This window comes from Meles meles, chromosome 21 (assembly GCF_922984935.1).
Source record: "Meles meles chromosome 21, mMelMel3.1 paternal haplotype, whole genome shotgun sequence".
Taxonomy (NCBI): domain Eukaryota; kingdom Metazoa; phylum Chordata; class Mammalia; order Carnivora; family Mustelidae; genus Meles; species Meles meles.
Window position 1 is genome coordinate 16,348,074 of NC_060086.1, and position 27,732 is coordinate 16,375,805.

The 27,732-nt window shown below is 56.9% G+C and overlaps 3 protein-coding genes across 12 annotated transcripts in view; 1 reads left to right on the forward strand and 2 right to left on the reverse strand.

Moving 5' to 3' along the window:
* ADAP1 (ArfGAP with dual PH domains 1) overlaps nt 1-2,715 on the forward strand; it is a 51,051-nt gene extending 48,336 nt beyond the window's left edge. For both annotated transcript variants that reach the window (XM_045994135.1, XM_045994134.1), the window contains one exon: nt 27-2,715. In XM_045994135.1, the coding sequence (XP_045850091.1) occupies nt 27-55 (29 nt within the window). In that variant the 3' untranslated portion in view covers nt 56-2,715. The remainder of the gene's footprint in view (nt 1-26) is intronic.
* A 369-nt stretch (nt 2,716-3,084) lies between these two features.
* Nucleotides 3,085-21,153, reverse strand: GET4 (guided entry of tail-anchored proteins factor 4). Of its 2 annotated transcripts, none has more exons than XM_045994136.1 (9): nt 20,923-21,153; nt 15,863-15,941; nt 15,500-15,581; nt 14,818-14,967; nt 9,767-9,905; nt 8,232-8,372; nt 8,057-8,132; nt 7,900-7,972; nt 3,085-3,388 (listed from the first exon to the last, which is right to left on the reverse strand). In XM_045994136.1, the coding sequence occupies exons 1-9, from the start codon at nt 21,072-21,074 to the stop codon at nt 3,303-3,305; spliced, it is 978 nt and encodes a 325-aa protein (XP_045850092.1). In that variant the 5' UTR covers nt 21,075-21,153; the 3' UTR covers nt 3,085-3,302. The 2 variants fall into 2 exon arrangements, with proteins under 2 accessions (XP_045850092.1, XP_045850093.1); XM_045994137.1 differs by lacking the exon at nt 20,923-21,153 and adding an exon at nt 16,357-17,114.
* A 1,539-nt stretch (nt 21,154-22,692) lies between these two features.
* Nucleotides 22,693-27,732, reverse strand: part of SUN1 (Sad1 and UNC84 domain containing 1) — a 53,376-nt gene continuing 48,336 nt past the window's right edge. For all 8 annotated transcript variants that reach the window (XM_045992595.1, XM_045992591.1, XM_045992592.1 and 5 more), the window contains 3 exons: nt 26,575-26,742; nt 24,755-24,847; nt 22,693-24,385 (listed from right to left, as the gene is read on the reverse strand). In XM_045992595.1, the coding sequence (XP_045848551.1) occupies nt 24,272-24,385; nt 24,755-24,847; nt 26,575-26,742 (375 nt within the window). In that variant the 3' untranslated portion in view covers nt 22,693-24,271. The remainder of the gene's footprint in view (nt 24,386-24,754; nt 24,848-26,574; nt 26,743-27,732) is intronic.

Genomic DNA, 27,732 nt, shown 5'->3' on the forward strand with positions numbered 1-27,732 from the left:
CTGGCTGGACGCCTGTCCTTTTCCAGTGGAAGCGCACTTCAAGCATAAACCCTAACGAGAGACGGTTCTGGAGGCCCGAGGGAACTGGACTTGTTGGAAGTGGCACTCGAGGAGGCAGCAGCCAGACTGGGGGGCTGCCGGATGGAGGAACCAGCTTCGTGGCCCCGGCCCCGAGCGGCAGCCCCAGACATGGCCACGTGGGGCCTGAGCTTTAGCCACTAGGACCCTTTTCTCTGGAACCTCACTGCAGGCCGACCCGACCTGCTCTCAGACCCCACCATGCTGCTGCCCACCGCTGTGACCCCTGCCACCCTCACCCCCCACCCTCCCTGCCCACTGAACCACTCTTCGTCTGAGGCCTGGGCCCGGCCTCCTGGCTCAGGGCAGCCCGGCAGCCCCTCCCTACCTGCCCTTGCCCCCTGCCCCTGAGCAGGAGGCTAGGCTGTGGGGACAGCAGGTGGCCTGCATGCCTCTCCTCCCCCTCCTGCCCTTCCCCCAAGTCTCTGTCAACAAGTATTTATTGAGCTACCTGCTGTGTGTCGGTCATGGGGTCCTGGGTGCTAGCACGGGGCACAGCATTGTTGTCCTCAACCAGCTGACATGGCACGTGCCTGAGGGCCTGGGGGTCAGAGGCACGGGGGAGCTACAGCTCACTGGGCCCCAGCATGCCTGGTTGGGGAGGGAGAAGGGAGGGTCAGCTCCTGACTGTTGACTGCTGCCCCCCCACTGGCCAGTAAGCCCTTAGAAGACAGAAGCCCAGAGTGTCCCCCCCAGGACCCAACGTGCCACTGACCAGCCGGCACTTACAACCCTCGAGCATCCTCCCCAGGGATCCTGGCTCCCTGTCCACCCTCAGTGGAGGGTTGAGGGGACAGAAGCAGCAGAAGCAGGGGTATCTGCTGGGTGATCTGGGTGGCCCCTCAGCCCTCCTCCCATACCCTCAGGCAGCCCTGGACCAGACCTTGAGAGGTCTAGGAGAGGGATCCCCAAGACAGGGTGTCCTGTCACGCCAGCCCTCATGTCCTGTTCCATAATGGCCCATTGTGTAGGTCAGGAGCTAGAGTGTGGACTCTGGGTCCCCAGGGGGACCTACCTGCTGGCCTCTCATACACACCATGAAGTGGGACGTCCCCAGAAGGGTGCCCCAGGGCCTCTGCCTGTCCTCGTGGGCCCGACTCTCACCACCCCATCTCCCTGCTGCCTCTGAGCATGGGCTGGCCTGCTCAGAATCATGTAAACCTGGATGGGGGGGGGCAGCTGCAGGGTCGAGAAAGGACAGCAGCCCCCCTCACTCCCATCTAAGCTCCAGGCCCCATGACAGCCGGGCCAGGGAGTTAGGACAGTCCCAGGGTCACCCAGGGCCCCCACCCCCTTCTGCCCCAGGCAGGTACCCCCTCCCTAGCCACGCCAGATGCCACCACCCACAATCACTGGCCTGTTGTCCCCACTTCCAAACAAGGAAACTCAAGCCCCAGAGGCAGGGGGTCTCCTCCTAGGTGGAAACGAAAAGCCAGAGGTCCCCAGGACCGCCCCTCCTCTTGTGGGGAGCAGCCCCAGCCACACATTCTTGGGGACTGGCCTTCTAGATCCTCTCTGAACCAGATGCAAGGGTGTCCTGCCCAAGACAGTAACATGTTAAAAAGAAGCAAACACTTACCATTGGCAGGAGAATTTCTCCAACGAGGCAGGAAGCTCATGGCCCACAGACGGTGGTCACTGTGCTGACCTCACAGGCCTCGGCATGCCGGGCTGCTGGTGGCTGTGGCCTTCGGGCTGGCGTCCACATCCTTCATGCTCCTCTGTAGAGACGTGGGCAACCCACGGCCTGCACGGCTACACACAGGAGGCCGTGTTCCCAGAAAATGACAGCGCCATTCACAACTGCACAAAAAACGTGGCAGTGCTCACAGGGAAAGTGGGGTCAGGTGCATCGGCCCACGGTGGCCCTCCAACCCGGGAGAGAGGTCTCCACGTGCTGAGGGTCGAGACAGATGCTGCCACCAGGAGCAGCATGGCGGGACACAGGTGTACGTGCTCTGTGTTCGTCTATTCTGTCTGCGGCAAATTCCACAGAAAAACCCGAGTTCTGCTCCGACGTCCTGCCCGCCGACTGCGCTGCATGCGTTTCGTGGTTTCAGAACAAGCATCATGGCACTAGGCAGGGGGCCCATTGCTGGCTTGGGGCTTGCCCCGGGTGAGGGCTCCCTCCACCAGCAGCCTCCTCGGAGCGCCCCGGGGCGGGGGGGGAGCTGTCCAGTGGTGGTGATGGGGGAACTCCGTACTCCTTCCCCAACCCTGGCGGCCTGTGCTTAGAACCTGTGACAAGGCAGGACCCCAGTGGATTTGGGGTCTTGCGTTTAGAGAAACTACCACCTCGTAGTTACACACCAATCACAAGACCCCGGCACTGGCCACTCGTAGCTGCCCACAGCGCCCCCTGGGGGCACGGCGGACACAGACCTGGCCACTGCGGATGGGGTCTCAGGCCCTGCTCCCCGCCCGCCAGCCTCAGGAGCTCACTCAGAAAGGACGAGCGCCGCAAAACCCAGTATAAAGGATTTATTTCAACTCAACAAGTAACACAAACCTTCGTTTAAATTCCATTTTACAGTCAACGAGAGTGTATATCTCACTCCTTCCCATGCATGATCACTGTGTATTAATCTACAACTCTTACTTTAATTGTGAAAAAATAAAGTGATTCCCCTCTCGTCATTGCTCTGCGAACATCTGGTACAGCGTCTGTGGGAAAGGGCACATCTGCTCGCTCCTGGACTGGTTACAAGGTTAACACCTACCACACCAGGTCAAAGGAATCCATCACCCAGTGAAAATAAATACCACGTCCCGAAACGTGGAAAGGATCCTGCTCCCGCTGTAAGAGCTGCCCCGAGGGGCCGTGGCCTCAGCGTGGCCTGGAGCAGCCACCCAGATGCTCTCTGGGACCCCACGGGACATCTGCGCAGGGCTGGTGGGACGGCGGCCACCCCCCACGCCACCTGCGACAGGGTCGGGCCCGCGGCGCGCGCCAGACACCAGGTCGCCTCCCCAAGCAAACCAGACACAAAGGACAGGGAAAGAGGATGGTAGCGCAGCAAGGCCCGTGCTTTATTGTGGGTCAGTCTGGGGGTGCAGGGCGGCCCAGCACAGCCGCCGCAGGCCCCGCAGCCCCGGGCCGGCGCCAAGGCCCACGCGGCCCCCGCCGCCTCAGGCGGGACCCCACGGCGGGAGCCCCGTGGCGGGAGCCTCACGACGGGAGCCCCGGGGAAGAGGGCGTCTTCATGCAGGCCGGGCGGGCGGGCTCAGTCGAGCTCAATGGGGCTGCTGTCGTCCTGACTGTCCTCGCCCTCCTGCTCCGAGGCGCCCATGAGGCTGCTCAGAAGATTCCCTGGAAGCAAACGCAGGTGCCATCAGGGGCACAGCAGCTGCACACGCTCGGCACCCCTGGCTGGCCAGGGAACCCCACCTGCCATGCCGCCGCATTCCCGGGCTGGGACGGCATGAGTCCCAGGGAGTGCTCAGTGTGCCTGCAAGGACCTGGCAGCTGGGGAAAGACCCCGAGTGCCCACCCGTGGGACACAGCCCGGCCGCCGGACAGCCCTGGAGAATCGTCCTCAGGACCCCGTCACGGGGAGGCCACTGCTGAGCGGGCACGCGCGTGTGCATCCGGGTTCACGGAGAGGTCAGGACGCGTCCCCAGGCAGAAATGGTGCTGCCAGCACTGACACTTACGTAATTTTTAGTCAAAGAACAACGATTCAGTACGAACTCGAGATCAGCAAGTCCCCTGAAGCCAAACCCCATGAAAAGAAACAAACAGAAACGTGGGCAAGGTTGTCTGCACAGACTTGGGCCCTGAAACTGGGTCCAACGAACATGCCACTCGTGGTCCGGGCACCGGGAGGGGCGAGGCGGAGGTTCCTGTGGGAAATGAATGGGCACCGGCGTCGGCACCCCCGTGTGAGGGGCGACGGCGGTGACACACCAACAGCACCCCGGCTTCAGACACACGGCCCCGGCCAGGACCGCACGGGGCTGAAGCACCTGCCATACCAGGTCCAACAGCCGCCAACGACTTTCAAAATCATCTCAGACCGAAGACCTTTCCGCGGAGCGTAGTTTGGTTCCAAGGACGCAAATCCCACCCAGGCCAGCCCTGCAGGGCCCCTGGGGCACAGCGCCGCCTGGATATAAGCAGTGGGGGTGGGAGGGGGTGGCAGCATCATGGAGCCTGATGGGACCAGCAACTCCCACCCCACCCCCTGTCACCTGGGGCTGCCTCCACTCGGGCAGGAGCACACTGGCATCTGTGTGGGGGATGCGTGCCCCTTGCACAGACCAGCCACCTGTGACTCCGCAATGTCCCCCCAGCAGGAAGCTGAGGAGGGAAGCCTCCATGCTGTTGGGCCACAGGAGCCCTCTCCGGGGCTATCTAGGTGGGACTAGGTGCGTGTGGGTGAACGATCAACTCCGGGAAACACGATCAACTCAAAAACACCACCACATTCAGGCACCGAAAAGCCACGTTCAGAAGAAGAACTAAACTGGCCTCTGGCTGGTGGAGGGAAGAAGTCTGTACGAGACCTTGGGGAAGGCCAGACCATGTTGCCAGGCAAGGCAGACGTGGGGCGGAGACCTGGCCTCCAACACCCACCAGGACCAAATCACAAAGAAGTGACCGTCCAAATGGGCCTCTGAACCAGTAAAGAGACTGGATCCATCATCAAAACTTCCCAACAAAGACAGCTGTGCCCTTATGGCTTTCCTGGTAAGTTCTACTAAAACTTTAGTGACCAACACCATCCTTCCCAAACTTTTCCAAAACAATCAAGGGGGAGGGAGCACTTCCCAACTCAACTGACGAGGCCAGCAGAACCCCAGAGATGCCACAAGAAAATCACAGACCAGTGACCCCTGTGAACACGGAGGCTACACCCTCAATGGACCTCTGGAAAGCGGGACTCGGCAGTACAGCGAGGACGACACACCACAACGCGCGGCTTTACTCGTAGAACACACGGAGAGCCCCCCTGAAAACCCACCAGCGTGACGCCCCACGCCAGCACGAGGGGAAGCCCACACGATCGTCCGTCTCTATTGATGCAGGAACAGCGCTGGACTAAACCCGACGCTTGCGTACAAGCACTCAGCAAACCGGAACAGGAGGCGCAACCTCCACGCACTGACTGCCATCTCGGAAGACCCCCCCCGGCCAACGTGATCCTCGACGGTGAAGGACTGAGAGCTCCTCCTCAAGGAGCGGGAACGAGGGGGGGCACCCGCCCTCACCACCTCCATCCCACACAGTCCTGGAAACTCCGGCCGGGGCCACCGGGCATGAGAACGAAGGAAGAGGCATCTACAGCGGAAAGGAAGGAGCAACACGATCTGTCTGCGTAGGGCATGGTCTCATATGCAGAGAACCCGAACACTCCAGGAAGGAGCTGTCGGAGTAAGGGAATCCGGCAAAGGAAGGGGGCACAAAGTCAGCACGTGAAAACACGCTGCGTTTCTTTACGCCAACAATGAACAATCTGGAAAAGAAATGATAAAAATATTCCATTTACAACAGCATCAAAAAGATTAAAATACTTAGGCACTGACCTTAACCAAGGAGACGAAGGACTCACCCATGAAAACCACTGACCACCACGGAGAGAGACTGAAGTCATTAATGCATGGAAGCACTTCCTGTGTCAATGGGCTCGGGGGCTTGACACACTGCCTAGACCAAGGCCACCCAATGCCATCCACAGATTCCATGTCGTCCCTTTCAGAATCCCCATGGCTTGTTTGCAAGAAAAACATCCTAAAACGTATATGGAATTGCAATGGACCCAAACAGCCAAAATGATCTTGAAAAAGAACAAAACTGAAGGGCTTGCACTTCCTGATTTCAAAACTTCCTACAGAGTAATCCCAGCAGTGTGGCATGGGCACGCAGACACAGAGAGCCCGCAGAACACAACAGAGAGCCCAGAAATCAGCCCACGTGCATGGCGGTCAAGCCATCTCTGACAAGGGTGTCAAGACCATTCAGGGGAACGAGTCTCTTCAGCAAGCGATGCCAGAACACTGGACCCCTACCTCACACCAGGTTAAAAAAATCCTCTACAGGGATCAAGGACCACTGTGGAAACCCAAAACCAGTAAAATTCTTAGAAGACGACATGGGACAAGAGCCTCACAGCCCTGGGCCGGATAAGGACATTAGGGATTGACAACAAAGGCAGGAGAAATGGAGGAGAGACACCCAAGCTGGACTGGAGGAAAATTTCGAATTCTGTGCATCCCAAGGCAGTGCCCACAGAGACAGAAGGTGGTGGAAGGTGAGCAGACAGGATTTTGGGGGCAGAAACGACTCTGCAGGGCTCTAATGTGGACACGTGTCCAAACCTATAAACGTGTAGCATGTAAAGTACCCCCAATGTGAACCCCAAACTTAAGGTGACATGCTGTGTCTGTACAGGTTCAGGGTTCTGACACAGTCACCACTCAGACAGGGACGCCGCGAACAGCTGTGATGGGCAGGGATGGAAACGGATACACCTTCCTCTGTATCTTGCCGGGAAGCTAAAACTGTTTTCATTTACCTTTTTAAAAATATTTATTTATTTTAGAGAGTGCACATGAGCAGGAGGAGGGGCAGAGGGACAGGGAGAATCCCAAGCAGACTTCACACTGAGTGCGGAGCCCAACATGGGGTTCGATGTCATGACCCTGAGATCAGGACCTGAGCAGAAACCAAGAGCTGGATGCTCAACCACCAAATGTACCACTCAGATGCCCCACTGAAAACTGCTTTTAAAAAATAAATTCTTTAAAAAAAAGAGGCAATCCAGAGAATGGGAGAAAATACTTGGGAATTTTATATCCGACAAGGGATCAGTATCCAGTACAGAGAAATCACCACCCTGATTCAACAACAGGCACGTGACTTGAATGGACACAGAGACATACAAACAGCTAGTAAGCACAAGAAAGGACACTCAGCACCACTCACCATCAGGGTGACATGACTCAGAGCCACGGTGAGAGCCCACACCCACTACCGAGGCACAGACAACAGCAAACATGGCGGGGACGTGGAGAAACTGCCCCTGTGCGCAGCTGGCGGGACAGGGAATGGGGCCACTGCATGGAAGACAGTCTGGCAGCGTCTCCAAAATTACACTAAATCTCACTGTGCCCCAGCAATCCCACCTCGGGGGTGTTACCCAGAGCAATGGCTGCAGGGGCTCAAAGAGACGCACGCGCCCCCGTATTCACAGCAGCACACGGGGTCCCCCACAGAAGGATGGGCGACGCAATGCCGTCCATCCACACCATGGAGGATGGACTGGCCTTCTAAAGGGAGGAACGATTCCCCTGCCCCCACAGGGACGAGCCCCAAGGAGACGAGCCAGACACAGAAGGGCACGCACAGGGACCCCCCCACACACACAAAGACCTGGAGTCATCAGACTCACAGACACAGAGAGCAGATGGCAGGGCTGGGGCTGGGGGAGCGGGCAGGGGTCTGTGCATCACGAGGACAGGGTCTCCATGTGGGGATGGAACGTTCTGGAGCCGGATCGGGGGATGGTGCCCCTGAATGGGACACTGAGAAATAGTTAAACAGCAAATTTTGGGATATGTGTATTTTACCAGAATAAGAAAAGAAAAAATCCGCTTTGGCTCTGTGGCCAAAGGAGAGGGAGAACGAGGGCCAACAGGACCCTCTCGGCTGTGTCTGGGACTCTGCTGAAGGACTTCGAGGCCAGGCAGAGACACGGAGCCACAGGAGAGAGCCCTGACAGCGTCAGGGGAGAGAGAGCCCTAGGGGAAGGCCAGGGGGTGACACGGCCATGGCCACTCCCCCCCCCCCCCCCCCACAAGCGCACCCTGCTCAGGCCTTACCTAGCAAGCCCCCGTAGGAAGACGTCTGCTTGGGCGGCACGCCGAAGAACAGCTGTCCTATCCTGTCGAGGTACTGGAAGGGCAGGGGCACGGGGTCACCGGGGAGCCCACCCCTGCCCCCCAGATTTCCTGCCCCACTGCGGCCCCGGCCTCTCACCTCATTGTACATCGGGTCCCGCCGCAGGGACGGCTGGTACTGCTCGCACAGCACTGTGAACACCGTCAGTTTGCCCCTGGAACACAACAGGGCGGTCCGGCTCCATTTGCATGACAGTCCCAGAGGGCACCCCGAGCCCAGCGCGGCCGCATGCCCCGAGCACCCAAGGGCTCACCCGTCCACAGCCAGCAACAGGAACCAGATGAAATTGAGTAGAGGCTGCACGAATGGAGGGCCATGCTCGATGGACGGGTGCTTCTGTGTGTACGTCGTGAACACCACCGACGCACTGCTTTTGTTCTTTAAACAGAGAAACCTGGAACCAAGAGCCCAGTAAGTGAGCTGCTAGCGGATAGGGACGCTGTGGCCTTTAGCAGGGGCTCAGGTCCATGCTGGCTCGCGGGAGAATGCTGGCTGACAGCTGCGGGGCCGCCCGCTCACAGCATCCTGTAGCTCTGGCAAATGAGGGCCCGCTGTGCCGAGCTCTGTGCTCAGACCAGCTGCCCCGCGTGAGGAGGGCACCCCCTGCTTGCCACAGTTGACTGGTGGAGGAATGAAGCTTGGGAAGGTGACCATCCAAGGCCAATGGAGCTCGGATGCTGTGGGGAGTTCCCCAACTATGGCTGGTTTGCACCCATCAGGTCCCTGCCTACAGAGCAGTCAGCCCAGGGGCCTGAGCTCTCTGTCCCCGGGGGACGTCTCTGTCCACAGGGGCCCTGGGCAACAGCTGGACTAGCTGTGCTGGGGGCCTCCACCTTGTTACGGGATAAGGGCCTGAGAAGGCGGCGTCTGGTGGTTGCACAAGATCCCGCCCAGCCTGGGGACTCTGAACACCGTACGCCCCACAGGCTGGGGCAGGGAGCTCGGGTGTCTAGGAAACGTCTCCGTTTCAGAGTTGGGGTGCAGCAGAGCATGGAAGCCCCAAGCGCTGCCAGGTGCATATGGTGAGCGTTCTGGGGCCCCCAAACCCCCTCAAACCCATGAGACATTTCCTATCCCGATGCCCAGCCACCAAACTGGAGTCTCTCTACCAGGCAAGCACAGGCAGGAGAAGCCTGGAGCAGGCCCGCTACGGGCCAGGTCGGAGATGAGGAAGCGAGAAGGCCTGACGGATGGGGGACAGACTCGGGACACAGCTTGCGGGGAACCTTCATATGCGCGGGATGCCTGGGAAGGCAGGAGCAGGCTTGGGAAAGCTTCAAAGGCACACGCACTCCCCATTCCAATACACCTTGTAAAATTTACTAAATATACATGCCTGTGGCACGTCAGGGGCTCAGTCGGCCAAGCGTCTGCCTTCAGCTCGGGTCATGGTCTCAGGGTCCCAGGATTGAGCCCACATTGGGCTCCCTGCTTAGCAGGAAGCCTGCTTCTCTCTCTGCCTGCCAGTCCCCCTGCTAGTGTTCCCTCTCTTTCTCTGTCAGATAAATAAAATCTTTTAAAAAATAAACAGACAGGTCCTACAAGAAACAGTGGCCTGATGCTAACAAAAACAAAACCCACCAAAGAGGTGATGTGAGAAAACAAGACACTGGGGAGCCACAGCAGAACGCTAGCTCTGAGCACTCACGTCCGCGGCAGCCTGACAGAGTGGAGAGGGACGGCTTGACCTGTCCTCGGTGGGAGGGGGAGGGGGGCATCTGCGGCAGGGCCACGGGGCGGACCCGGCCGCCGTGCAGGGAGACGGGACCCCGCGAGCGTGGTACTTACTGCAGCACAGCCTGGGCCACGAACATGTCCACCTCGCTGCGGAAGCCCCTGGAGGTCGAGTATTCCACCAGCATGTGGGCACAGCCCTCGCCGTCCGCAGAGTGCAGGAAGTGGTACCGGGACTCACAATAGTTCTGCTCTACAGAGGGGAGGGGACAGCGATGAGTGTGCACGGGTCTCTGCGCCATCCCCTGCCTGGCTCTGCCGTGTCACGTTCGGCAATGCAGGAAGCTTTGGGGCTAAGAACACACGGGCACGTCTGCTCTAACGCTCAGCTGTTCGTAACCACTTCTATTTTTAAAAACAACGACCAAAATCCCAATCTTCTCAACATCAGTAAATGACTCAGGCTGTAAACCTGCTCTCCCCATTCATCACTGGAAAATCGATCTACCTCCTGCCCCTCTCCCTGCCCCACCCCTGTGCACAGAGCACAGGACACCCAGAGTGGCTGCGGTGCCAAGCAGAGACCCAGCCTAGGCCAAGCCACCCCCCAGACCAGCTCCTGCACCGCGGTCCATCTCCTGGAGAAGACGGGATCACACCCATCCTGCTCACAAGCCACTTGGTTCCCACACCTTTCCAGGGCTCAGGCCCCGTGCCTCAGCTACCTCCACCTTCTGCTGGGAATACCTGCTCCGAGGGGACCCAGCTGCCCTCCCACCCTTGGCACTAGCCCTCAGGGCCCAGACTGCCACCTTCAGAAACACAGAATTCTGAGTCAGCATTTCTGTTTGTACCTGTGCTATCTCTCCTCTCGCCCTCAGACCCCCTAGAATAACTTTTCGGCTTTAAAGTATCATGAGAAGAGAAGTTAGGCAAAACCACACCCACAGGCCCTGCCCCGCACAAGGCTCCCTCCACGAACTGGACTGGAACCTGCCCAGGAGCAGCTCGGGCGTACTGTGGGCCCGACTACAGACCGCAGCAAAGCAACCTCTGCAAAGCCAGTCAAGCTTTCAGGTTTCCCAGGGCGTGCAAGAGCTGTGCTGAGACAGGGGTCTGCTGAGTGAGACAGCACGGTCTAAAGCCCAGGTACGGGCCTTCAGACACAAATGCTTGAGGGCTACGGACACTAACCAGCTCCTGAGCTTCCAGGGAGTCCTAATCGTTGTTGCTGGAGGAGGGGCCTGCCTTGATATTGGTAGCTGCAGACTGATCGGGGCTGCTGGCGATTGGGGTAGCCCTGCCACGTTCTTAAAATAAGCCAGCAATGATGTTTTCTGCACTGATGGAGTCTTCCCCTCAGGAGGGATTTCTCTGGAGCGTGTGATGCTGCTGGGTAGCATTTACCCACAGGAGGACATCTTTCAGTGTGCGAGTCAGTCCTCTCAAACCCCACTGCTGCTTTTATTCAGTTGATGTCATCCTCTGTATCCTCTGTGGTCACTTCAACAGTGGTCACAGCATCTGCACCAGGAGCGGATCCCATCTCAACAAACCGCTTTCCTTGCTCCTCCAGGAGACGCAGCTCCTCGTCCGGTAAAATGTGAGATGGCGGCGGCGGTTCAGGCCCACGTTCAGGCTCCACTTCTGATTCTAGTTCTCCTGCCATTTCGCCACATCGGCAGTGACTTCCTCCACAGAGTCCTGAACCCTCAGTCATCCATGAGGGTTGGAATCAATGTCTGTCAAACTCCTGTCACTATTGATGTTTTGACCTCTTCCTATGAATCATGGGTGTTCTTAGTGGCATCTAGAATGACGAATCCTTTCTGGAAAGTTTTCAATGGGCTTTTCCCAGAACCATCAGAGGAATCACTGTCTGTGGCAGCAAGAGCCTTACAGAGTGTGTTTGTTAGATAAGAAGACATGAAGGCTGCAATGCCTCGTTGATCCATGGGCTGCAGAATGGACGTTGTGTCAGACACGAAAACGACATTTCTCCTGCTGCCCATCTCCATCGGAGCTCTTGGGTGGCCGGATGCTTTGTCTGCAAGCAGTCATGTTTTGAAAGGAATCTCTTTTTCTGAGCAATGGGTCTCGACAGTGGGGTTAAAATGTTTAATAAACCATGTTGTAAATAGACAAACACTGTCATCCTGCCTTTGTTGCTGCATCTACAGAGGCCAGGCAGAGTAGATTTAACATAATTCTTAGGGCCTGAAGATTTCCGAATGGTACATGAACACTGGCTTCAACTTACCGTCACCAGCTGTATTAGCCCCTAACAGCAGTGTCCGCTTGTCCTCGGAAGCTCTGAAACCCGGCGTTGACTTCTCTCCAGGTACGGAGGTTCTGAAAGTCCTGGAAGGCTTCTCCTTCTCTCCGGCTGTTTCTTCTACACCGAGAGGCTGCTGTGGAGCGCAGCCCCATCAGCAATAGCCTCAGCTCGCTTGTCAGTGTCACCGGCCGCAGCTTCTAGGTTACCACGCACTTCTAGGTTATGCAGAAGACTTCTTTCCGGAATCCGCCTTGAGCTGGCCTCTACCAGCTTCACAGCCCCCTTCTGCAGCCACCTCGCCTCCCTCAGCCTTCATGGAATGAGGAAGACTCCGGGCCTCCCTCCGGATCAGGCTCTCGCTTGAGGGAACACAGTGGCTCAGCTACTGTCTCAACCACTCCAACTGCCTCCACAGAGGCAGTCAGCCAGAGGCTGTTTTGCGTCCCCATCATCTAGCTGTCGCCGGAGGAGCCCCTGTCACGTCCTTCTGGAGCCTGTCCTTCGCATTCACTACCTGCTTTTTGGTGCAAGAAGCCTAGCTTTCGGCCCACCTCAGCTTTGGACAAGCCATCCTCACCGAGCTTAACATTCTGCAGTTTGTCATTTAAAATGACAGACGTGGGACTCTTCTTTTCACTCGAATGCAGAGAGGCCACCGAAGGATCAGGAACTGGCCCAATCTCGATATTGCTGGATCTCAGGGAACAGGGAGGCCAGAGGAAGGGGAGAGACCTGGGAGCGGCTGGTCAGTACAGCACTGAGCACACACATAGTTATCCAGGAAATTCACCGTCCTCCATGAACGTAGTTCCTAGTGCACCAAAACCAGGACCATATCAAAGACCACGGTCACAGACCCCATAACAAGTTATAATGAAAAAGCCTGCGCCATTGCTAGAATGACCAACTGCGGCCCAGGGACACCAAGTGAGCAAGTGCTGTCGGAAACATGGCGCCAGTGGCCTTGCTCGAGACAGGGCTGCCACAAACCCTGAGTTTGTGAGAGAAGCATAGTAGGACGAGGGACTGCATGACGGACCCCCACACACAGCCAACGTCAGGAGAGGGCAAGTTGTGGAGAGAGACTGGCAGGACGGTGGGTGGCTCTGTGCCAACCACGCCACACCTGCCTGGACGTCCCAATTGGGGGCCTGCCCCCAGGCACCGCAGCTGGACAGACATCCCTAAGCACGGCCTCCGGGCACAAGCTGTGGACACTGTGGGGCAGGACAGGACATGGACTCTGCGCTTGTCTCCTTTGGGGTTTGTGGCTCAGGTACTACATGTGAACCAGGTCTCTTAAATTTGAACATCGTACTAGTAACTGTCCATGCCTTACAGCTGGCTCCTAGCCAGTGAGGGCTCTGAGGGGTTCCTGCAGCCTGACTTCCACTTCTCAGCCACAGATGCAGGGTCATGCCTCATTTCCTACCTGGTGTCCCCCATGCGCCCCCAAATACTGCCTGGGTGAAAGTGGTGCCAAATATTGCTTGCTGGCAATAGCGGTTTGCCACAGGTGCCCCTGACTGCACATCAGGCCCTCTACCAGCAAGTGCAGACTCAGCACCCCCTGAAGTCGAGGTGGGAGTCAAGGGCAGGGGCTTTCGGGACTCCTCCACCCCTGCCAGGCTGGCAAGCACGGATGGCCTCTCCCCGAGGTCAGTGACCAGGACACACCAGTGTCCCGTGGGCAGGACAGACAGAAAAATACATGTAGACCACGCCAGCTGGGAAGGCCAGGGTGGCCTGGGGGATGGAGGAACCCGCCACCAGCAGTGGGTGAGGCCAAGGCTGGAGGAGCAAAGCGCCTGCAGGAAACACACATCAGAAGAGGAGGGAGCCCACGACGGCCTAGGCCTCGAAATGCCAGATGCTCTTTCTCAGGCCCCATGTGTTTCTTGGGTGGGCGTGGGGAAAGGACTCAGCCACACCCTTCAAGAAGGGCTTTCTTAACTGTCCAGCCTTTGAATGGACGTCTGACCATTTTCTCTTCCTGTCCCTCTGGGGCGAGGGTAGTGCTGGCAGGCCAACACGCAGGAATGGAGAAACCTCCCGCCTCGTGGGTCACAGCGGGTGGGGACACACAGTGGAGTAAGTGCACGGCCTCCAGATGCGCACACAGCTGGCTTCCCAGCCTGCACAAGGGCCGGGTTCGTGGTGGGCGCCCACCACATGCGTGCTGCTGCATGAGAAACAGCAAGAAAGCACCCTAGGCCCGCTGGCTGTGGGGGAGACAGATCCGTCTTTCTGTCCACTTCACGGTTTGCTGGAAGCAGGCTGTTTCGAGGAGGAGCCTGCTGTCATAGCCGTTCCTGGTGAAGGTCGTCTCCAAGTGAAGGATGTTGCCCCTCAGCTCCCACTGAGGCCCCTACCCCACCCCACACACTGCCGGGCTGCCGGGAAGGGTGCGGCAGCATGAATGAGCTGTCTGTGGGTGCTCACCACACAGGACAGAGATCTTCGAATTCTCCGGAACAAATGCTGGCCAGAGCACCCAACCACGTGCCTTTTCCAGTGAGCAGCAGCCTCGGAGCACAGGATGGGAACCACATCCAGAAACCCCCAGGATCCCCCCTCACAGATCCCCCCCATAAATGCTTCCTCAGAAGCTGAGATAAATGTGAAGAAAACACAGAGCAGGTGCATCAGAGGGCCGGTCTGGGGAGGAGGTCCCAGAAAGGAGGCTGGACGGGGTGTGCCCGAGGCCCACGGACAGGTAGGGTCAAGCTGGTGGAGAGCAAAATCTCCCCTCATATCCAGTGTCCCAGATTACCTGATTAAAACAGCTAACCCAAATAAAAGTCACGTACATAAAAAGGGACAGCTGTTGCCGGGACCGCCAGCAACCGCTCAAGAGGAGCTCTGAGCACAGGTGCCCCAGACCTACCTTTCCACAGTGTGAGGGCCAGCAGCTGGTGGAGCCGGGGGTGGCCCAGCTTCCCAGATCCTCCACTGGACCACTTCAGGGCTCGAGACACAAAGGCCACTCGCTCTGGGGAATTGGGGTCCATCAAACTGAACAGTTTGGCCAGATTTTCTAGAACAACACGAACACAGACTCTTACCCACAGAAACACACTAACTGGTCAGCTCTGTACCCCACATCTTATAGTTCACAAGAACAACTACTTTGCTTCAAAACCTGGGAATCGGCGTACTGGGGTGGCCTCATGCACTCCTCCCCCCACGTCCCAGGACCCCCCCCCCAACCAACCTCTCAGCTGCAGAGCCAGCAGCCACATGCTCTTTAGTGGCCTCACGGCTCAGCATGTGCCAGGGAGGGGGGGGGGGGGGAGGCAGGGGGGTGCTCCGGCAGGAAGCTCACCCACAGAGGAGCAAGGCCTGGCAGGTGGGGGGATAACCCGCGGGAGTGCAGCAGCGGGTGCAGGCCCCTCCTCCATCCTTCCAGCTGGGCAGTCCCTAAGGAGGACGTCCCCCACTGCACATTAACCACAAAGGGCCGGCAAGCCAGGTCTCTGGGACAAACCAGAGGCCACCGTCGCCAGACAGTGCATGGGGGTGTCACCATCCCACACATGCAGGTGCCTCCCGCACAATAAGAGCCTCACCCAGCAGCTCATCCGCCACCTCGACTTCCGCCTTCTCCAGCGACTCTAACACCAGCATGGACAAGTCCGCAGCACTGTTTTGCTATAAAACATGGAAGCGAGAATCACAAAAATTGAGCTCCGGCTCGTGCTGAGCAGCCATGGCGGACCTAAGCCAAGAAGACACTCAGAGCACAGAGCTCACTTGGCAGCGCCGCTTGAAGGACCGAGACCCCAGCTGCACGCACAGCACCTCAGACAGCACCCCGCGACGTGAACACGCTGGCCTGGGAGGGTCAGGGCCAAGCACAGCCTGTAGCCCTCCCCCAGGCCTCTCCCAGCCTGCAGGCCCCACGCAGGGAAGGGGACAAGGTTGCTGTGTACCTGGCCGTGGCTGAAGAACAGCAGCGCCCCCGAGCACATGAGCTCCCGCGCCTCTGTGTGCTTGTTCTGTGACATGTATCTGCGAGAGAGAGAGCGGAGCCCCAGTTAGGTCCAGTCGGGCAGACACCCCCCCAATGGACACGAGAGCTAAAGCACACGGTCCCACACACAGGCACACAGGCACGTGAGTACACGGGCCTCCTACCAAAGATGGAGCACAAGTGCGTTCTTTCCTGAGCCCACCGCCCCCCACCCGGCAGTCAAGGCGCTCTGCCCCCTGAGTCTGTCCAGCCTCCACACTGGGGTGGTTCCACAACCCAGGTCTCCCTGGTGTGCACGGAGTCCCTGCTGTCAGCAGCTCGGACCTCAGGGGACCAGCGGACCTGGGCGCCACATGTGACAGCAGCACTGGCAGGGGACACTGTCGGTGCCCAAACAGCCCTAGAGCAGCTCAAGGGTTTCAGCAGGACCCAGAGAAAGGCTGGATGACTTACACCATGAGGCACGTCCAGCCACGGTGGTAGGAGCTGCGTGAGGGACACAGCGTTACACTGGGGTCCACTGGAGAACCAAGGGTCAAGACTGCACTCAGGGGTCGGGACAGCGAGAGCTACAGGATAGAGACCTCTCGGGTGGGGGACACGCGCACACACAGCACCCACTGTGATGACTGCACCAACAGTCTCTGCGGTCCCTACGCCCTCCCTGTGCTCTCCTCTTGCCCTTCCGCCCCTCTGTCCTGCCTCACTATCCCACTTTGAGCACATTTCTCAGTTTCCCTGAACTGCAGAGACAGAAGCACAGAGCAGCCAGAGTCCAGCCCATAACTGAACCCAAACAACGGGACGATGGTCCATTTGCAACAGACGGCGTTCAGCAAAGCACCGCTGGGCCCCCAGAGTGCACAGCAGGAGGGGGTGCCTGAAGCCCGCACCGAACCAAGTATACGCGCTGCCAGATGCTCCAGTCATCGGCTGGAACTCAGCTCCGTGATCCTCAGAAAAGAAGTACAGCCAAAAACACAACCAGTAACGTCTGGGCCTCCCAGTCCAGACACAACAAACTGCAGATACTAAAGCAGCAGCCCCAAGGGGCTACCAAGACAGACCAACACCAGACACGCGCACCAGGGAGCCTGTCTGCAGCTCACTGGGACCGCCAGGGCAGGGGGGAACGTGAGGGTTTGGTGTTCAACTAACCACAGAAAAAGTCTTTTCTTCAAAAAGTTCCACAACCAGGGCGCCTGGGCGGCTCAGTGGGTTAAGCCGCTGCCTTCGGCTCAGGTCATGATCTCAGGGTCCTGGGATCGAGTCCCGCATCGGGCTCTCTGCTCAGCAGGGAGCCTGCTTCCTCCTCTCTCTCTCTCTCTCTCTGCCTGCCTCTCTGCCAACTTGTGATCTCTCTCTGCCAAATAAATAAATAAAATCTTTAAAAAAAAAAAGTTCCACAACCAGACATTCCCCTCCCTGCCCCAGAGAGCCCAACTCCATCACAGTCACACACAGGGGAACCCAGTGGGCCCAGACATGGCCCCAACAGAAGACCCCATCTGCTGGGTAGGGGAATGGGGCCAGCGAGAAGAGCCTGTATCCCAAGATAGGAAACCACTGCCAGCCCACCGTCATCTGCGCGGCCTGCGGTTTCTGCAGCAGCACTTCTGTGAGCCGTCTGTCTGTCTCTCTCTTGCACATGTACACAGCCTACTCCCACACCAACCGAGCTCATCCCGGTCTGGTTCTGCTGGGAGTCGCCCTGCCCACGACCCGTGGCCAGCACTGCCACAGGCAGTTCTGGAAAGACGAGTATGCGGAGGCACACCACCTCATGTTGCCATTTCCATGGACACATAGGCACTTCTTCTAAGTGACAATCTCGCCAGCGTGCTGCTGCTTACGCAAGACGTGAGAGAACTCTAGACTCCTCCGTCTGATGAAGTGCAAAAGACAACCTCTCAAAACACCCCATGAAGGAAGCTGCCAAGGAGCAGGTGACAGCAAATCCCTGGGGTAACAGGGCCTGCTTTCAAGCACCCACGGTGCCTCCCTTTCCAGGGTTGGGGGCCAAGGGGGAGTGGGGCGATGCGCCACAGCCAGCACTCATCCCATCCACATGAGATCACCTGTTGCAGATCAAGGAAAGCTGGGGGTGGATAAAGGCAACGCTGAGAAATGAGCGTGCTTCTTTCGGCAGAACTCAGGGAACAGGAAGGGATTTAGCTGTCGGAGTCCAAGGCTTGGGGGGTTGCTGAGAGCAGAGGGAGCAGGAACCCTCCAGCCCGGCACCATCCATGCAGCCCTGCTGCCTGCACCCCCATGCCCACACCTTTGGAAGGTGTACCTGCTCAGCGCACCTGGGGGACACATGCTGGTGTCATCTGCCAGCTGCCAACTGAGTGGAGGCAGGGGGGCGGGGAGCAGAGGGAGAAGCCGACTCCCCATGGGGCTCGATCCCAGGACCCCAGGATCATGACCTGAGCCAAAGGCAGACACTGCACCGAGACACCCAGGCGCCCCAGTAAGTTTTTCTTTTAAAAATTTTTCTTCATTTTATTTAAGAGGCAAAACCACGCAATTCTCAGAAATGCCCCTGGGGGGAGGCAGGCTGGCTGCAGAGCCCCTCCTGGGAAGTGACTATCCCAACACTGGGCCAAGGAGCCCTATGGCCACCCCGCAAAACAGCCATGAAAGCCAGAAAGTGGGTGGAGGATGACCAAATGCCCAAAACACAAAAGGCCTGGAAAACAGACTCCCTCCTCCTGGCAGAGAGCGGTCTGAAGACACTGGGTGGCCATCTGCGGGCACCAGCTGAGCTACCGGGCCTCCACTACTGCCCACAGCCGAGGAAGGTGCACCGAGGAAGTCCAACCCACTGGACTGCCCGATTCCATCGCCCCTTCTCCTTCAACTGCTGTGAAACACAACAATTAAAACAGTGCAACTTGGGGGGGGCGCCTGGGTGGCTCAGTGGGCTAAGCATCTGTCTTCGGCTCAGGTCACGATCCCAGGGTCCTGGGATCAAGGCCCCTGCTCCTTCCTCCCACTCTGACCCTTCCCTTCCCTTGCCCAGGCCCCCTTGCACATGTGTGCGCTCTCTCTCAAATAAACAGAATCCTAAAACAAAACAAAACAAAACAAAACACACCAATTTGGCGAATGTATCCAACAGGTGAGTGGGTACAAGCTGTGGTCCCTCACAGGACAGCATTCGGCAACAGAGATGAACCAATGCTTTCCATGTGGGGAATCTCCAAATAATCATGCTGTGTAAACTCAAAATGCACAAAAAGCGGATATGATTTCACTTACAAAACATTCTAGAAAATGCAAATCAAGCTATGGGGCCACAGAGAGCAGTGAGTGCCTGGGGGCAAGGGGGTGTGAGAGATGGATTCTGAGAACAGAGAAAAGAACCTTGGCAGTGACGGCTGTTCTCCGTATCTTGGTTGGTGATAGGTTCATGGGAACATATGGGCCAAAACTCCTCAAACTGTATGTTTCAGGTAAACAAATACAGACCTGTATGTTGACTTACAGAAAGGCCCAGAACCTAGTATAACTCAGTGAATCAGACTTGTCCAAGTGTCCAAGAGCCACACCCCCAGGAGGGTCTCAACAGGGCTGGAATCACAGGTCTTCATGGACAGCACCCTGGCAGCCAGGGACAACTCCAGGATAGTTCAGCCAGGCCTTAAGGACAGCCACAAACACCACCATTAACTTTGTCCCCAATGGGGCCAACGGCAGATTTCTTTTTCCCAACTGCTGAGCAGTGTCGGTGCACACCAGATGCCCCACGAGGAAGCCAAAGCTGGTTTTTGATCACAGAGCACACATGGAATTCAAAGCCAAGTCAAGGCTGGGGTGGTGGACAGCCTGCTTTCCATCACCACCCCCAAACACACCGTGGGCAGAGAGACTTGCCTCTTCGGGGCTCATCCCACAAGGCAAAACTGTCTCAAAACAGGAAACATTGTTTCTTGTTGGGAAAATGGAGTTTTGCTGATTAGTAATCCCGAGAACAGCAAGCACCTAGGCCAATCTAGAGCACTGGAAAAGCTCCCCTCACACGGACTTCAGGGAGGTGAAGCTGCCTACGTCCAGCTGCACGCACTCCGACCCAGGCTCCTTCAGGCAGCGGAGCCGAGCATGGCTGGGACAGGACCTCAGAGTCCGCGGAGACACTGACCCCTCTTGCCACTTGCATATCAAAGTCTAGGCCTGATGGTGAAAAGCCTCCCAGAGCCCTTCAGCTCCCCGCCACACAGCTGGGGCAGAAAAGGCCCTCCACGGACCGGACTAAACTCTTGCACCTGTCGTTCAGACCTATCCCTCCCAGCGAACCCCCTCCATTGCTCCGCCCGGACGGTCCAGGGTCACCGAACGCCCCGCGCACGCGACGACTCGGATCACAGCAGCCACGCGCCACAGCACAGCTCTCGTGGCCCCACAGCCCAGGCGGGGACCACAGCAGCCCACACGACACCCGCCGACGCGGCACCTTTGATTTCAGCGCGCCCTCAGCAGTGTCCGCCCCCCGCACGCGCAGTGAGCGCCGCGCGGCCCCGGAGCCCCCCGCGCCCCCAGTCCCCGGGATTCGTCGCCGAGCCCCCCACATCCCACTCCCCGCGCCCCTATCGCCAGAGCCCGCGGCCGCGCAAGTGCAGGCGCGGCGCCGGGCTCAGGGACACGGCTGCCCCAGCGCGGGCCACTGGGGTCGCAGGGGCCGCGGGGCAGGGGCACATTTCCCCCGCACGACCTGACCGCCGGGGACCGCAGAGCCTGGGGCTCGGTCCTGGCAAGACCGCGGATGGGCGACGCCGGGTCGGGGCCCGGGGAGGGGGAACGGGTCCGGCGGGGGGGGGAGGGGAGACGCCGGGCAGGGGCCGGGGGCCGGGTCAGGTGTCCTCGGTCCTCGCCCCCCGGCCGCCCCGGGCTCCGACCCGCGGCGATGGGCAGCAGCGCGGGCCAACGGGGGCGCGGGGCGGCGGGCGCGGCCAATGGCAGGCGGCCGGGGGCGGGGCAGCGGCGCGGCGGAAAGCCCTGGAAGGTGGCGGCGGCTACCTGAAGAACAGGGTCCGGTACATCTGGTGCGCCTCGTAGTAGTCGCCCTTCTCGACGCTGGCGCGCAGCTTCCCTTCCACGCGCTGGACACCGCCGCGGTTCCGGGCGCCGTTCCGAGCGCTCTCCTGCTCGGCCATCGCCGCCGCCGCCATCAGGCCGGCGCTCCGCGCAGGGCTGACGCTGTCGCAGGCGCGGTCGGCAGCGCCTCTCGGCTTCCGTCCCGGCGGCCGCCAGACGCCCTCTACGGTGGCCCGCGAGGAGCCGCGCGCAGCTGGAGGCGGGCGCTTCGACGGGCGGCCACGTGACCGTGGGGCGGGGCCGCGGCAGGCGCGCACGTGATTGCGGGGCGGGGCCGCAGAGTCTGCGAAGAGCGGCCGTGGGGCTGCAGGGCCGCGGGGCGGGGCCGCGGCGGGCGCGCTCGTGACCGCGACTGGGCACGCGGACGCCACAATGGCGACGGCGAGTGACGTCAGAACGCGGGGGCCGGGCCTGCGCGCCGCGGATGCGCCCAAGGTGGGTGGTCGAGGCCCAACAGCCGCCAGTTGAACGATCTTTGGGATACCAGGATTCTGAAATAAAAGCCGTGTTTTCGTGCTTTCTGCCGCGGGCCGCCCCGGGGAAGTGAGGGTGACTAAAGCCGCGTCCTGTTTGGCCGGGTTTGGGGACCAAAGAGAGATCCAAGGCCAGGTGACACGTCACCGCTCGAGGAGCCGCGGTCTGCCCGCTTGGACGCAGCACGGACTGTTAACGCGGAGCTGGCGGTCTGGGGGAGAGGGGACAAAAACGGACGCGGGGGCGGGCACGGGGACAGGTTTTCCATCTGAAGGCCCCTGGATTTCAGGGTCAGCCAACTTTGGAGACGCCCGAGGGTATGCAGTACAGAGCTCCTGTTTGCACACCTGTTGGTGGTGTTGGGAGAAGCTCAAGCAGATGTCCATCCATCGGGGACTGGTTCTAAGGAGTACATCCTTGCGAACAACAGTAGAGCTTTTCTTTTTTAAGATTTTTATTTAACAGAGATACAGAGAGAACACAAGTAGACAGCAGTAGGCAGGGGAAGAGGGAGAAGCAGACTTCACCGAGCGGGGCGCCTGACGCGGGTCTGGATCCCAGGACCTGGCCGAAGGCAGGCGCTTCACCCACGGAGCCACCCAGGTGCCCCAGTAGGCCTGTTTTTTAACAAGCTCGTTATGGATAGGCGATGTCCAAGATCCGTTCCATAACCGCAACAAGGGAGATAGGAAACAGTACACTGAGTCGGCCATTATCTGTGTGAGCAGTGACGGAGGAGGATACGCACATTTTTACTAGTGGGCAGAAGGGTTTACGGAAGTATGGAAACAATGTGGGAATGCTCGTTGCCCCTGAAAATCCACTGTCAGGGTGGCACGAGCAAGGCTGGACCGGGCGGGCCCCGGGCTGTCCTGGCCTCTAGGGTCCCTTCCAGACTCACAGTGCTCCCCTGTCGCAGCCTGAAGGACAGGCACTTGATCCTTGCACACCAGTGAGTCTTAGCTCAGTGACCCACACACAGTGTTTACTCAACGCACCGACCCCCAGGGTAGGCTTGAAAATGAGCTTGTGTCCCACACCTGCCTTCAGTACCAGTCGCCCTGATGACAGGTTAGAGGGCCCTGACCTGGAACCCCAGAAGGCAGAGGCCCCAAGAATATGCAAATGCGCTGGTCCCGCCCCCACCCGCCCAGGGGCAGGAACAAGACAAACAGAAGAAAGAAACAGTTTATTCTTCACTGGAAACATCACATGCACTTTTAAAAATTTAAACTCTTTATTTAAACATTTCAATAGCATCTTATCAATTTGGTGGCAGCAAAAGCAGCACTACCAAAGACAAGTATTTTGAAAAGCATTTACAAAAATACCGTGCACAAAGTCCTATTCTGCATCTTTAAAAATAAATATTCAAAATATTTCCACCCCAACTCCCAAATTTAGTTTTATATAGGAAATTTTGACATATATTTATCCTGTAATATCTGAAACATCTGTATACATTTTATCCAACTAAACTGCATAGGCATTATTGAGTCCCAATTCTAAGAGTGAAAAAAAATGCTACTTTATGGAGTTGAGGACAGTTGTGCAGTACATAAAACCCCAGTCAGCACCATCACTTTCTGTTTCTGAAAATACAGTGTTTATGAGAACACGGAAAGAACGGTCTTAACCCAATAAAACTTAAATAATTTTTAAAACATCTGTAACACTTTAAGTGCCTTGCAAATATCTCATTTATAAAGTCTGCTCAGTAAAATAGTCTAAATATTAAATATTAATTACAAACAAAACAAGTCTCCTAGGAATTGAGAATGGCCAACAGTTGTGTTAAGAGGCAAATCCCGACGAGAGCCAGGAAGAAAGTGCCGCTGTAAGAAAAATTATAAACCTACAACGTAATGGTGAATTTGCCACACTGGACAGTGTCCTTAGAGAACCATCAGTAGAGTAAAAACTGAAGATTCTGAAAGACTGGGAGCACATTAGTGTTCAACTTTGCAGCAGGATTTAAAACAAAACCTGATGACATCCCCAAGGTTGGATTTCTGGGCTCCTATGGACACTATGAGGTCCAACTCCAAGGTGGCCCCAAAGGGTGGAGCCTTGCTGAGACCTGAGCCCTCTGTTCCAGCACTGGCTGAGATCCAGACCACCACCCTCCTCAAATCTGACCCACTTCAAGCCCACAACAAACCAACCCATCCCGGATTCTGAACAGAAACACACCCAGGCCTGACTCTGAAAGTCTTTCTCAAGCAAGAGCAAACTAAGTAGAAAAAATTATTCCCTTCCTCCACCTGAGAACTTAAACTAACTACTGGTGCTGAATAAAGAAGCAGCCCTCTCCTAAAGGAAAGGAGTTCAGAACTCTGAAATTTGGTGACGTTTTTCCCTGAAAGAAATGTGTGCTGGATGGAACAGATGAAACAGGTCTGCCCCCAAAGTCCTTTAGAAGGGCCAGTGAAAGGCTAAATATCAAAGCTTCACGAACACTTTGACCTTTAACTTCACTCGCTCTGTTCCTGATGCTGAGAGCATACAAGTATCAAGAGCTTTCTGTTCAAAAACAAACCCCAAGAACAACTATGCATTCTGTCAGATTCCCGCAGAGACGGGCCGTGGCCAGCGGGTCTCAGGGAAGCCAGGCGTTCGCCAGGCAGGGTTTCCTGCGGACAGAAGAGCGAGCCGGGCGTCAGCCCCAACTGGCAGTCGGCAGCGTTTATTGAGGGGTGACGTCCTCCCGATGCTCCAGGTGCCCAGTTCAGGAAGGGCTCCAGTGTTTGAGGCTGTCCCCGTATATACAAAATGTACAAGAACCACAGGAGGGACTCTACTTGACTGGCTCTCCATGAACTCTGAACCGGTAGAGACACGTGTACTCAGGATGGCCCCAGTTGGAGAGAATCCGAAGCTCCACTATCTGGAAAGCTCCGTCAGGTCTCTTCTGAAATGGAAAGGGGAGGGAAACACCTGATTCACAGTAACAGCCCAGGCCCAGGCACTTCCCCAACTCTGCCGTCCGACAGGAAGTAGCCGTGTGGGAAATTTAGTGTCGGTGTCAGCCCAGCGTCTATCGCCAGACACAGAGCTCAGGCAAAACCGACTCCTCACAAGCCACAGATTTACTTTCAGCGTCAAAAACAGGAAGCCTGTGTACAGAGCAAAATATACACTACAAAGGCTTGTTTGGGAAGAACTAGGAAGCTCAGATTCCACTTTTCTCCGGCACTGATGCCCACGTGCACCCCAGCAGCTCTCCTGCCCACTGGACAGAAGGAACCTACAGGCCCCCAGGAGCAGTGCAAGTTCTTACCAGAACGTGGAACATCTGGAGAGATTCCCCTTCCTGATCATACACGAACTGTCCCAGAAGCTGTCCTTCCTCTTGGTATTCATTTTCTAATCCCTGAAACCGAAACCAGATAGTCATCAAGTAAAGGAAAAAGGACACTGCCAGTTCGTTAGGACGGGAGGAGGCACGCATCACTATGGTCTTCCCCAGAAGGCCTGTCAAATGCTCTGCACTGTGTTAAGGGCTTCACACAATCACAGCAGCCCTGTGAGGCAGGCATTACTACTCCTGTCACACAGGTAGGCAAAACACGCCACAACTGGCGAGCTAACGAGAGACATGGGACTGAATGTCCAACCGCACAGACCCCACCGTTACCCAGTGGCTCACAGTGCCCTCATCGCCCCAAGTGGAACCTGAGGAGCCTGGAAAAAGGACAGCGGGCCACCTCACCCCGAGAGCAGACGGCGGTGCCAGGGGCTGGTGTGCAGTGCGGGGCAGAGTCTCCGTCAGGGAAGATGAGCAGGTTCTGGGAGGGAGAGCCGTGGGAGGGAGATTTGTCCAGGGAACTACATGCTTCAGACAGGGAAGGGGGGGCTGTGCTGTGTGTGTTGCCACAAGAAAGAAGTCACCAATAGAAAACAGAGGTGACTGCTAGAGTGCATCATCACGGGGAAGGACTGCCTGGTGTGGGATGCGTGGAGGCAATAATGTGCCATGGGCACATGCGGCCAAAGGCAGAATCGAGACTGACACCGGGAAGTGCGTCTGTACGTGACCGCTGACTAGCGTTTCTGTACAGAGCAGCTCAGGTATGCATGAGGAAGCTAAGATCCCAAAAGATAAATGAGTAAAACGAAATGGACCTACAAAATACAAAGGAAAAGTACGTGTGAAATGCACAGCAACATTGATGAAATATGCGGTTTTCACCTGTCAAGTTAGCAGAGATTAGAGTAAGAGGGCACAGGGAGGTCAGGGCTGGTCACCCGCCCACAGCAAGGGATCGGTGGCCCTTCAGACACTCATGCCCTGCCTGCCCCCTCTGCCCCCTCTGCAGTGAGGCGCACAGGGCTGTGAGCGCCTGGTCTGAGGGAGTGAGGGAGAGCTGAAGTCACAGCGGCAAACTGGAGAGATACATCCGCGTTTAGCTACAAAATAGTATTTTGTGCTGTTTAAAGATATGTGCTATTTAAAGAGTTAATGCCATCAGGACACCTGGGTGGCTCCGTCGGTTAAGGGTCTGCCTGTGGCTCAGGTCATGATCTTGGGGTCCTTGGGATCGAGCCCCGCGTCAGGCACCCTGCACAGCAGGGAGTGTGTGTCTCCCTTTCCCTCTGCCTGCTGCTCCCCCTGCTCTGTGTATTCTCTCTCAAATAAAACCTTAAAAAAAAAGTTAATTGCCATCAAAAAGTATCTATGGAAAGTTTGTTTTTTTTACACCAAGAAACATAATTTTATGAACCGTGTTTTCTTGACTGTATTTTTTAGAGAAAGGAGAGCAGAAAATGCCACAGCATGAACAATGGCTTTTCTGGGGGCTCTTTTTCCAATTTGTGTGTGGGAAATGTCCTGTAAACTGAGCAGGAAACAGTATACAGCCCAATGGCCCTATGTTCTCTGGAAACAGAACTTGGCAGGTCCACAGGCTGGGGAGCAGCAAACACACTCCCTATAAGCTGCCTCCCCAGGGAAGGACTGAGATGGCGCCCTCCACGTCAGATCTGCTGAGAGCACTGAAGGGCTTGGTGGGGGGACAGGAGCCAGCCTCTGCCACTGGGCTCATCTTCGGGCAGGTCCCAGAGCAGGAGGAGGAGAAGAACAGGAGCCAGCTCACTCACATAGACGGCGAAGTCCTTGGGGGCGCTGGTGATGTTGCCCGTGGGTGAAAGTGTCTTCGGTATATGCTCCAGAGTGAAGGTGGTGGGACGGATCTTCATGGACAGCCGGACCACGAGGTAGCCCTGCGAGCCTCTGAACGCCCAGCAGTTACCTGGATGGATGTCAGGCTAGGGGAGAGGCAGAAGACGACTTAGTCTACCTGACCCTCGATCCATGTGGGGGCTGGAGCACTGACCCTCCCTGCACTGTGAGAACTCCATCTGGAACTTCTGACTCCCTACACACTTAACCAGTAACAGCCCACAGGTCACCCAAAGCCTCACCTATCACAGGAGGTCGATCAACACATGGCATAGATGCACGTGATCTGCTGTATTCTTACAATGAAATAAGCTGGAGGAAATCGTAAGGAAGAGGAAACCTACTGTTGACAGCATTTCGTTTATAAACACACACCTGGGGGCTGCCGGGGTGGCGTAGTCAGTTAGGCATCTGCCTTCAGTTCAGGTCATGATCCCAGGGTCCTGGGATCAAGCCCCACATCGGGCTCCCTGCTCAGTGGGAAGCCCACTTCTCCCTCTCCCACTCCCCCTTCTTGTGTTCCTACTCTCGTTATCTCTCTCTCTGTGTGTGTCAAATAAATAAAATCTTTAAAAAAAAAAAAAAAAAAAAAAATAAACACACACCTGCCCGAAGGAAGGCTGCTCAGCTCAAACCCCCTTGTGAAGGGTCAAATGCAGGGATACGGGCTCTTTAGAACACACCTGACATTTTAAAACTTGAAATACAGAAACACAAAAACAATAATAACACGAAAGACTTTTTGCAAAGTAAAAAAACCACGATAAGCAAAATGAAACGACAAACTGGGGAAAGGCATGTGCAGCTTGAGCCCCAGAGGGGGGCCATCTCCAGTACGGGAGTGAGCCCCCCCAACATTTACGACAGCCAGCACCTTCAACAAAACTGGGCCAGGCAAGCATGTTTTAAAAAAAGTAAATTTACATGGTCCTCAAACATAGGAAAAGGTGCTCCACCTACAGAGTAACGAGAAATTCACACTTAAGCCACAGGTATCATCCTTTCTCACCAAAAAGATCAATAGTAACACCGGGACCTGTGGAACCCCACACGCTAACGGCTGGTCCGTACGCACA

Coding starts and splice junctions, on each gene's coding strand:
- GET4 (XM_045994136.1), bottom strand. CDS start 21,074: ATGGCGGCGGCGGCGATGGCCGAGCAGGAGAGCGCTCGGAACGGCGCC. Junction 8,373..9,766: donor GTGGCCCAGGCTGTGCTGCA/GTAAGTACCACG, acceptor TCTTGGTTCCAG/GTTTCTCTGTTTAAAGAACA. Junction 8,133..8,231: donor CTGTTGCTGGCTGTGGACGG/GTGAGCCCTTGG, acceptor GTTGTGTTCCAG/GGGCAAACTGACGGTGTTCA.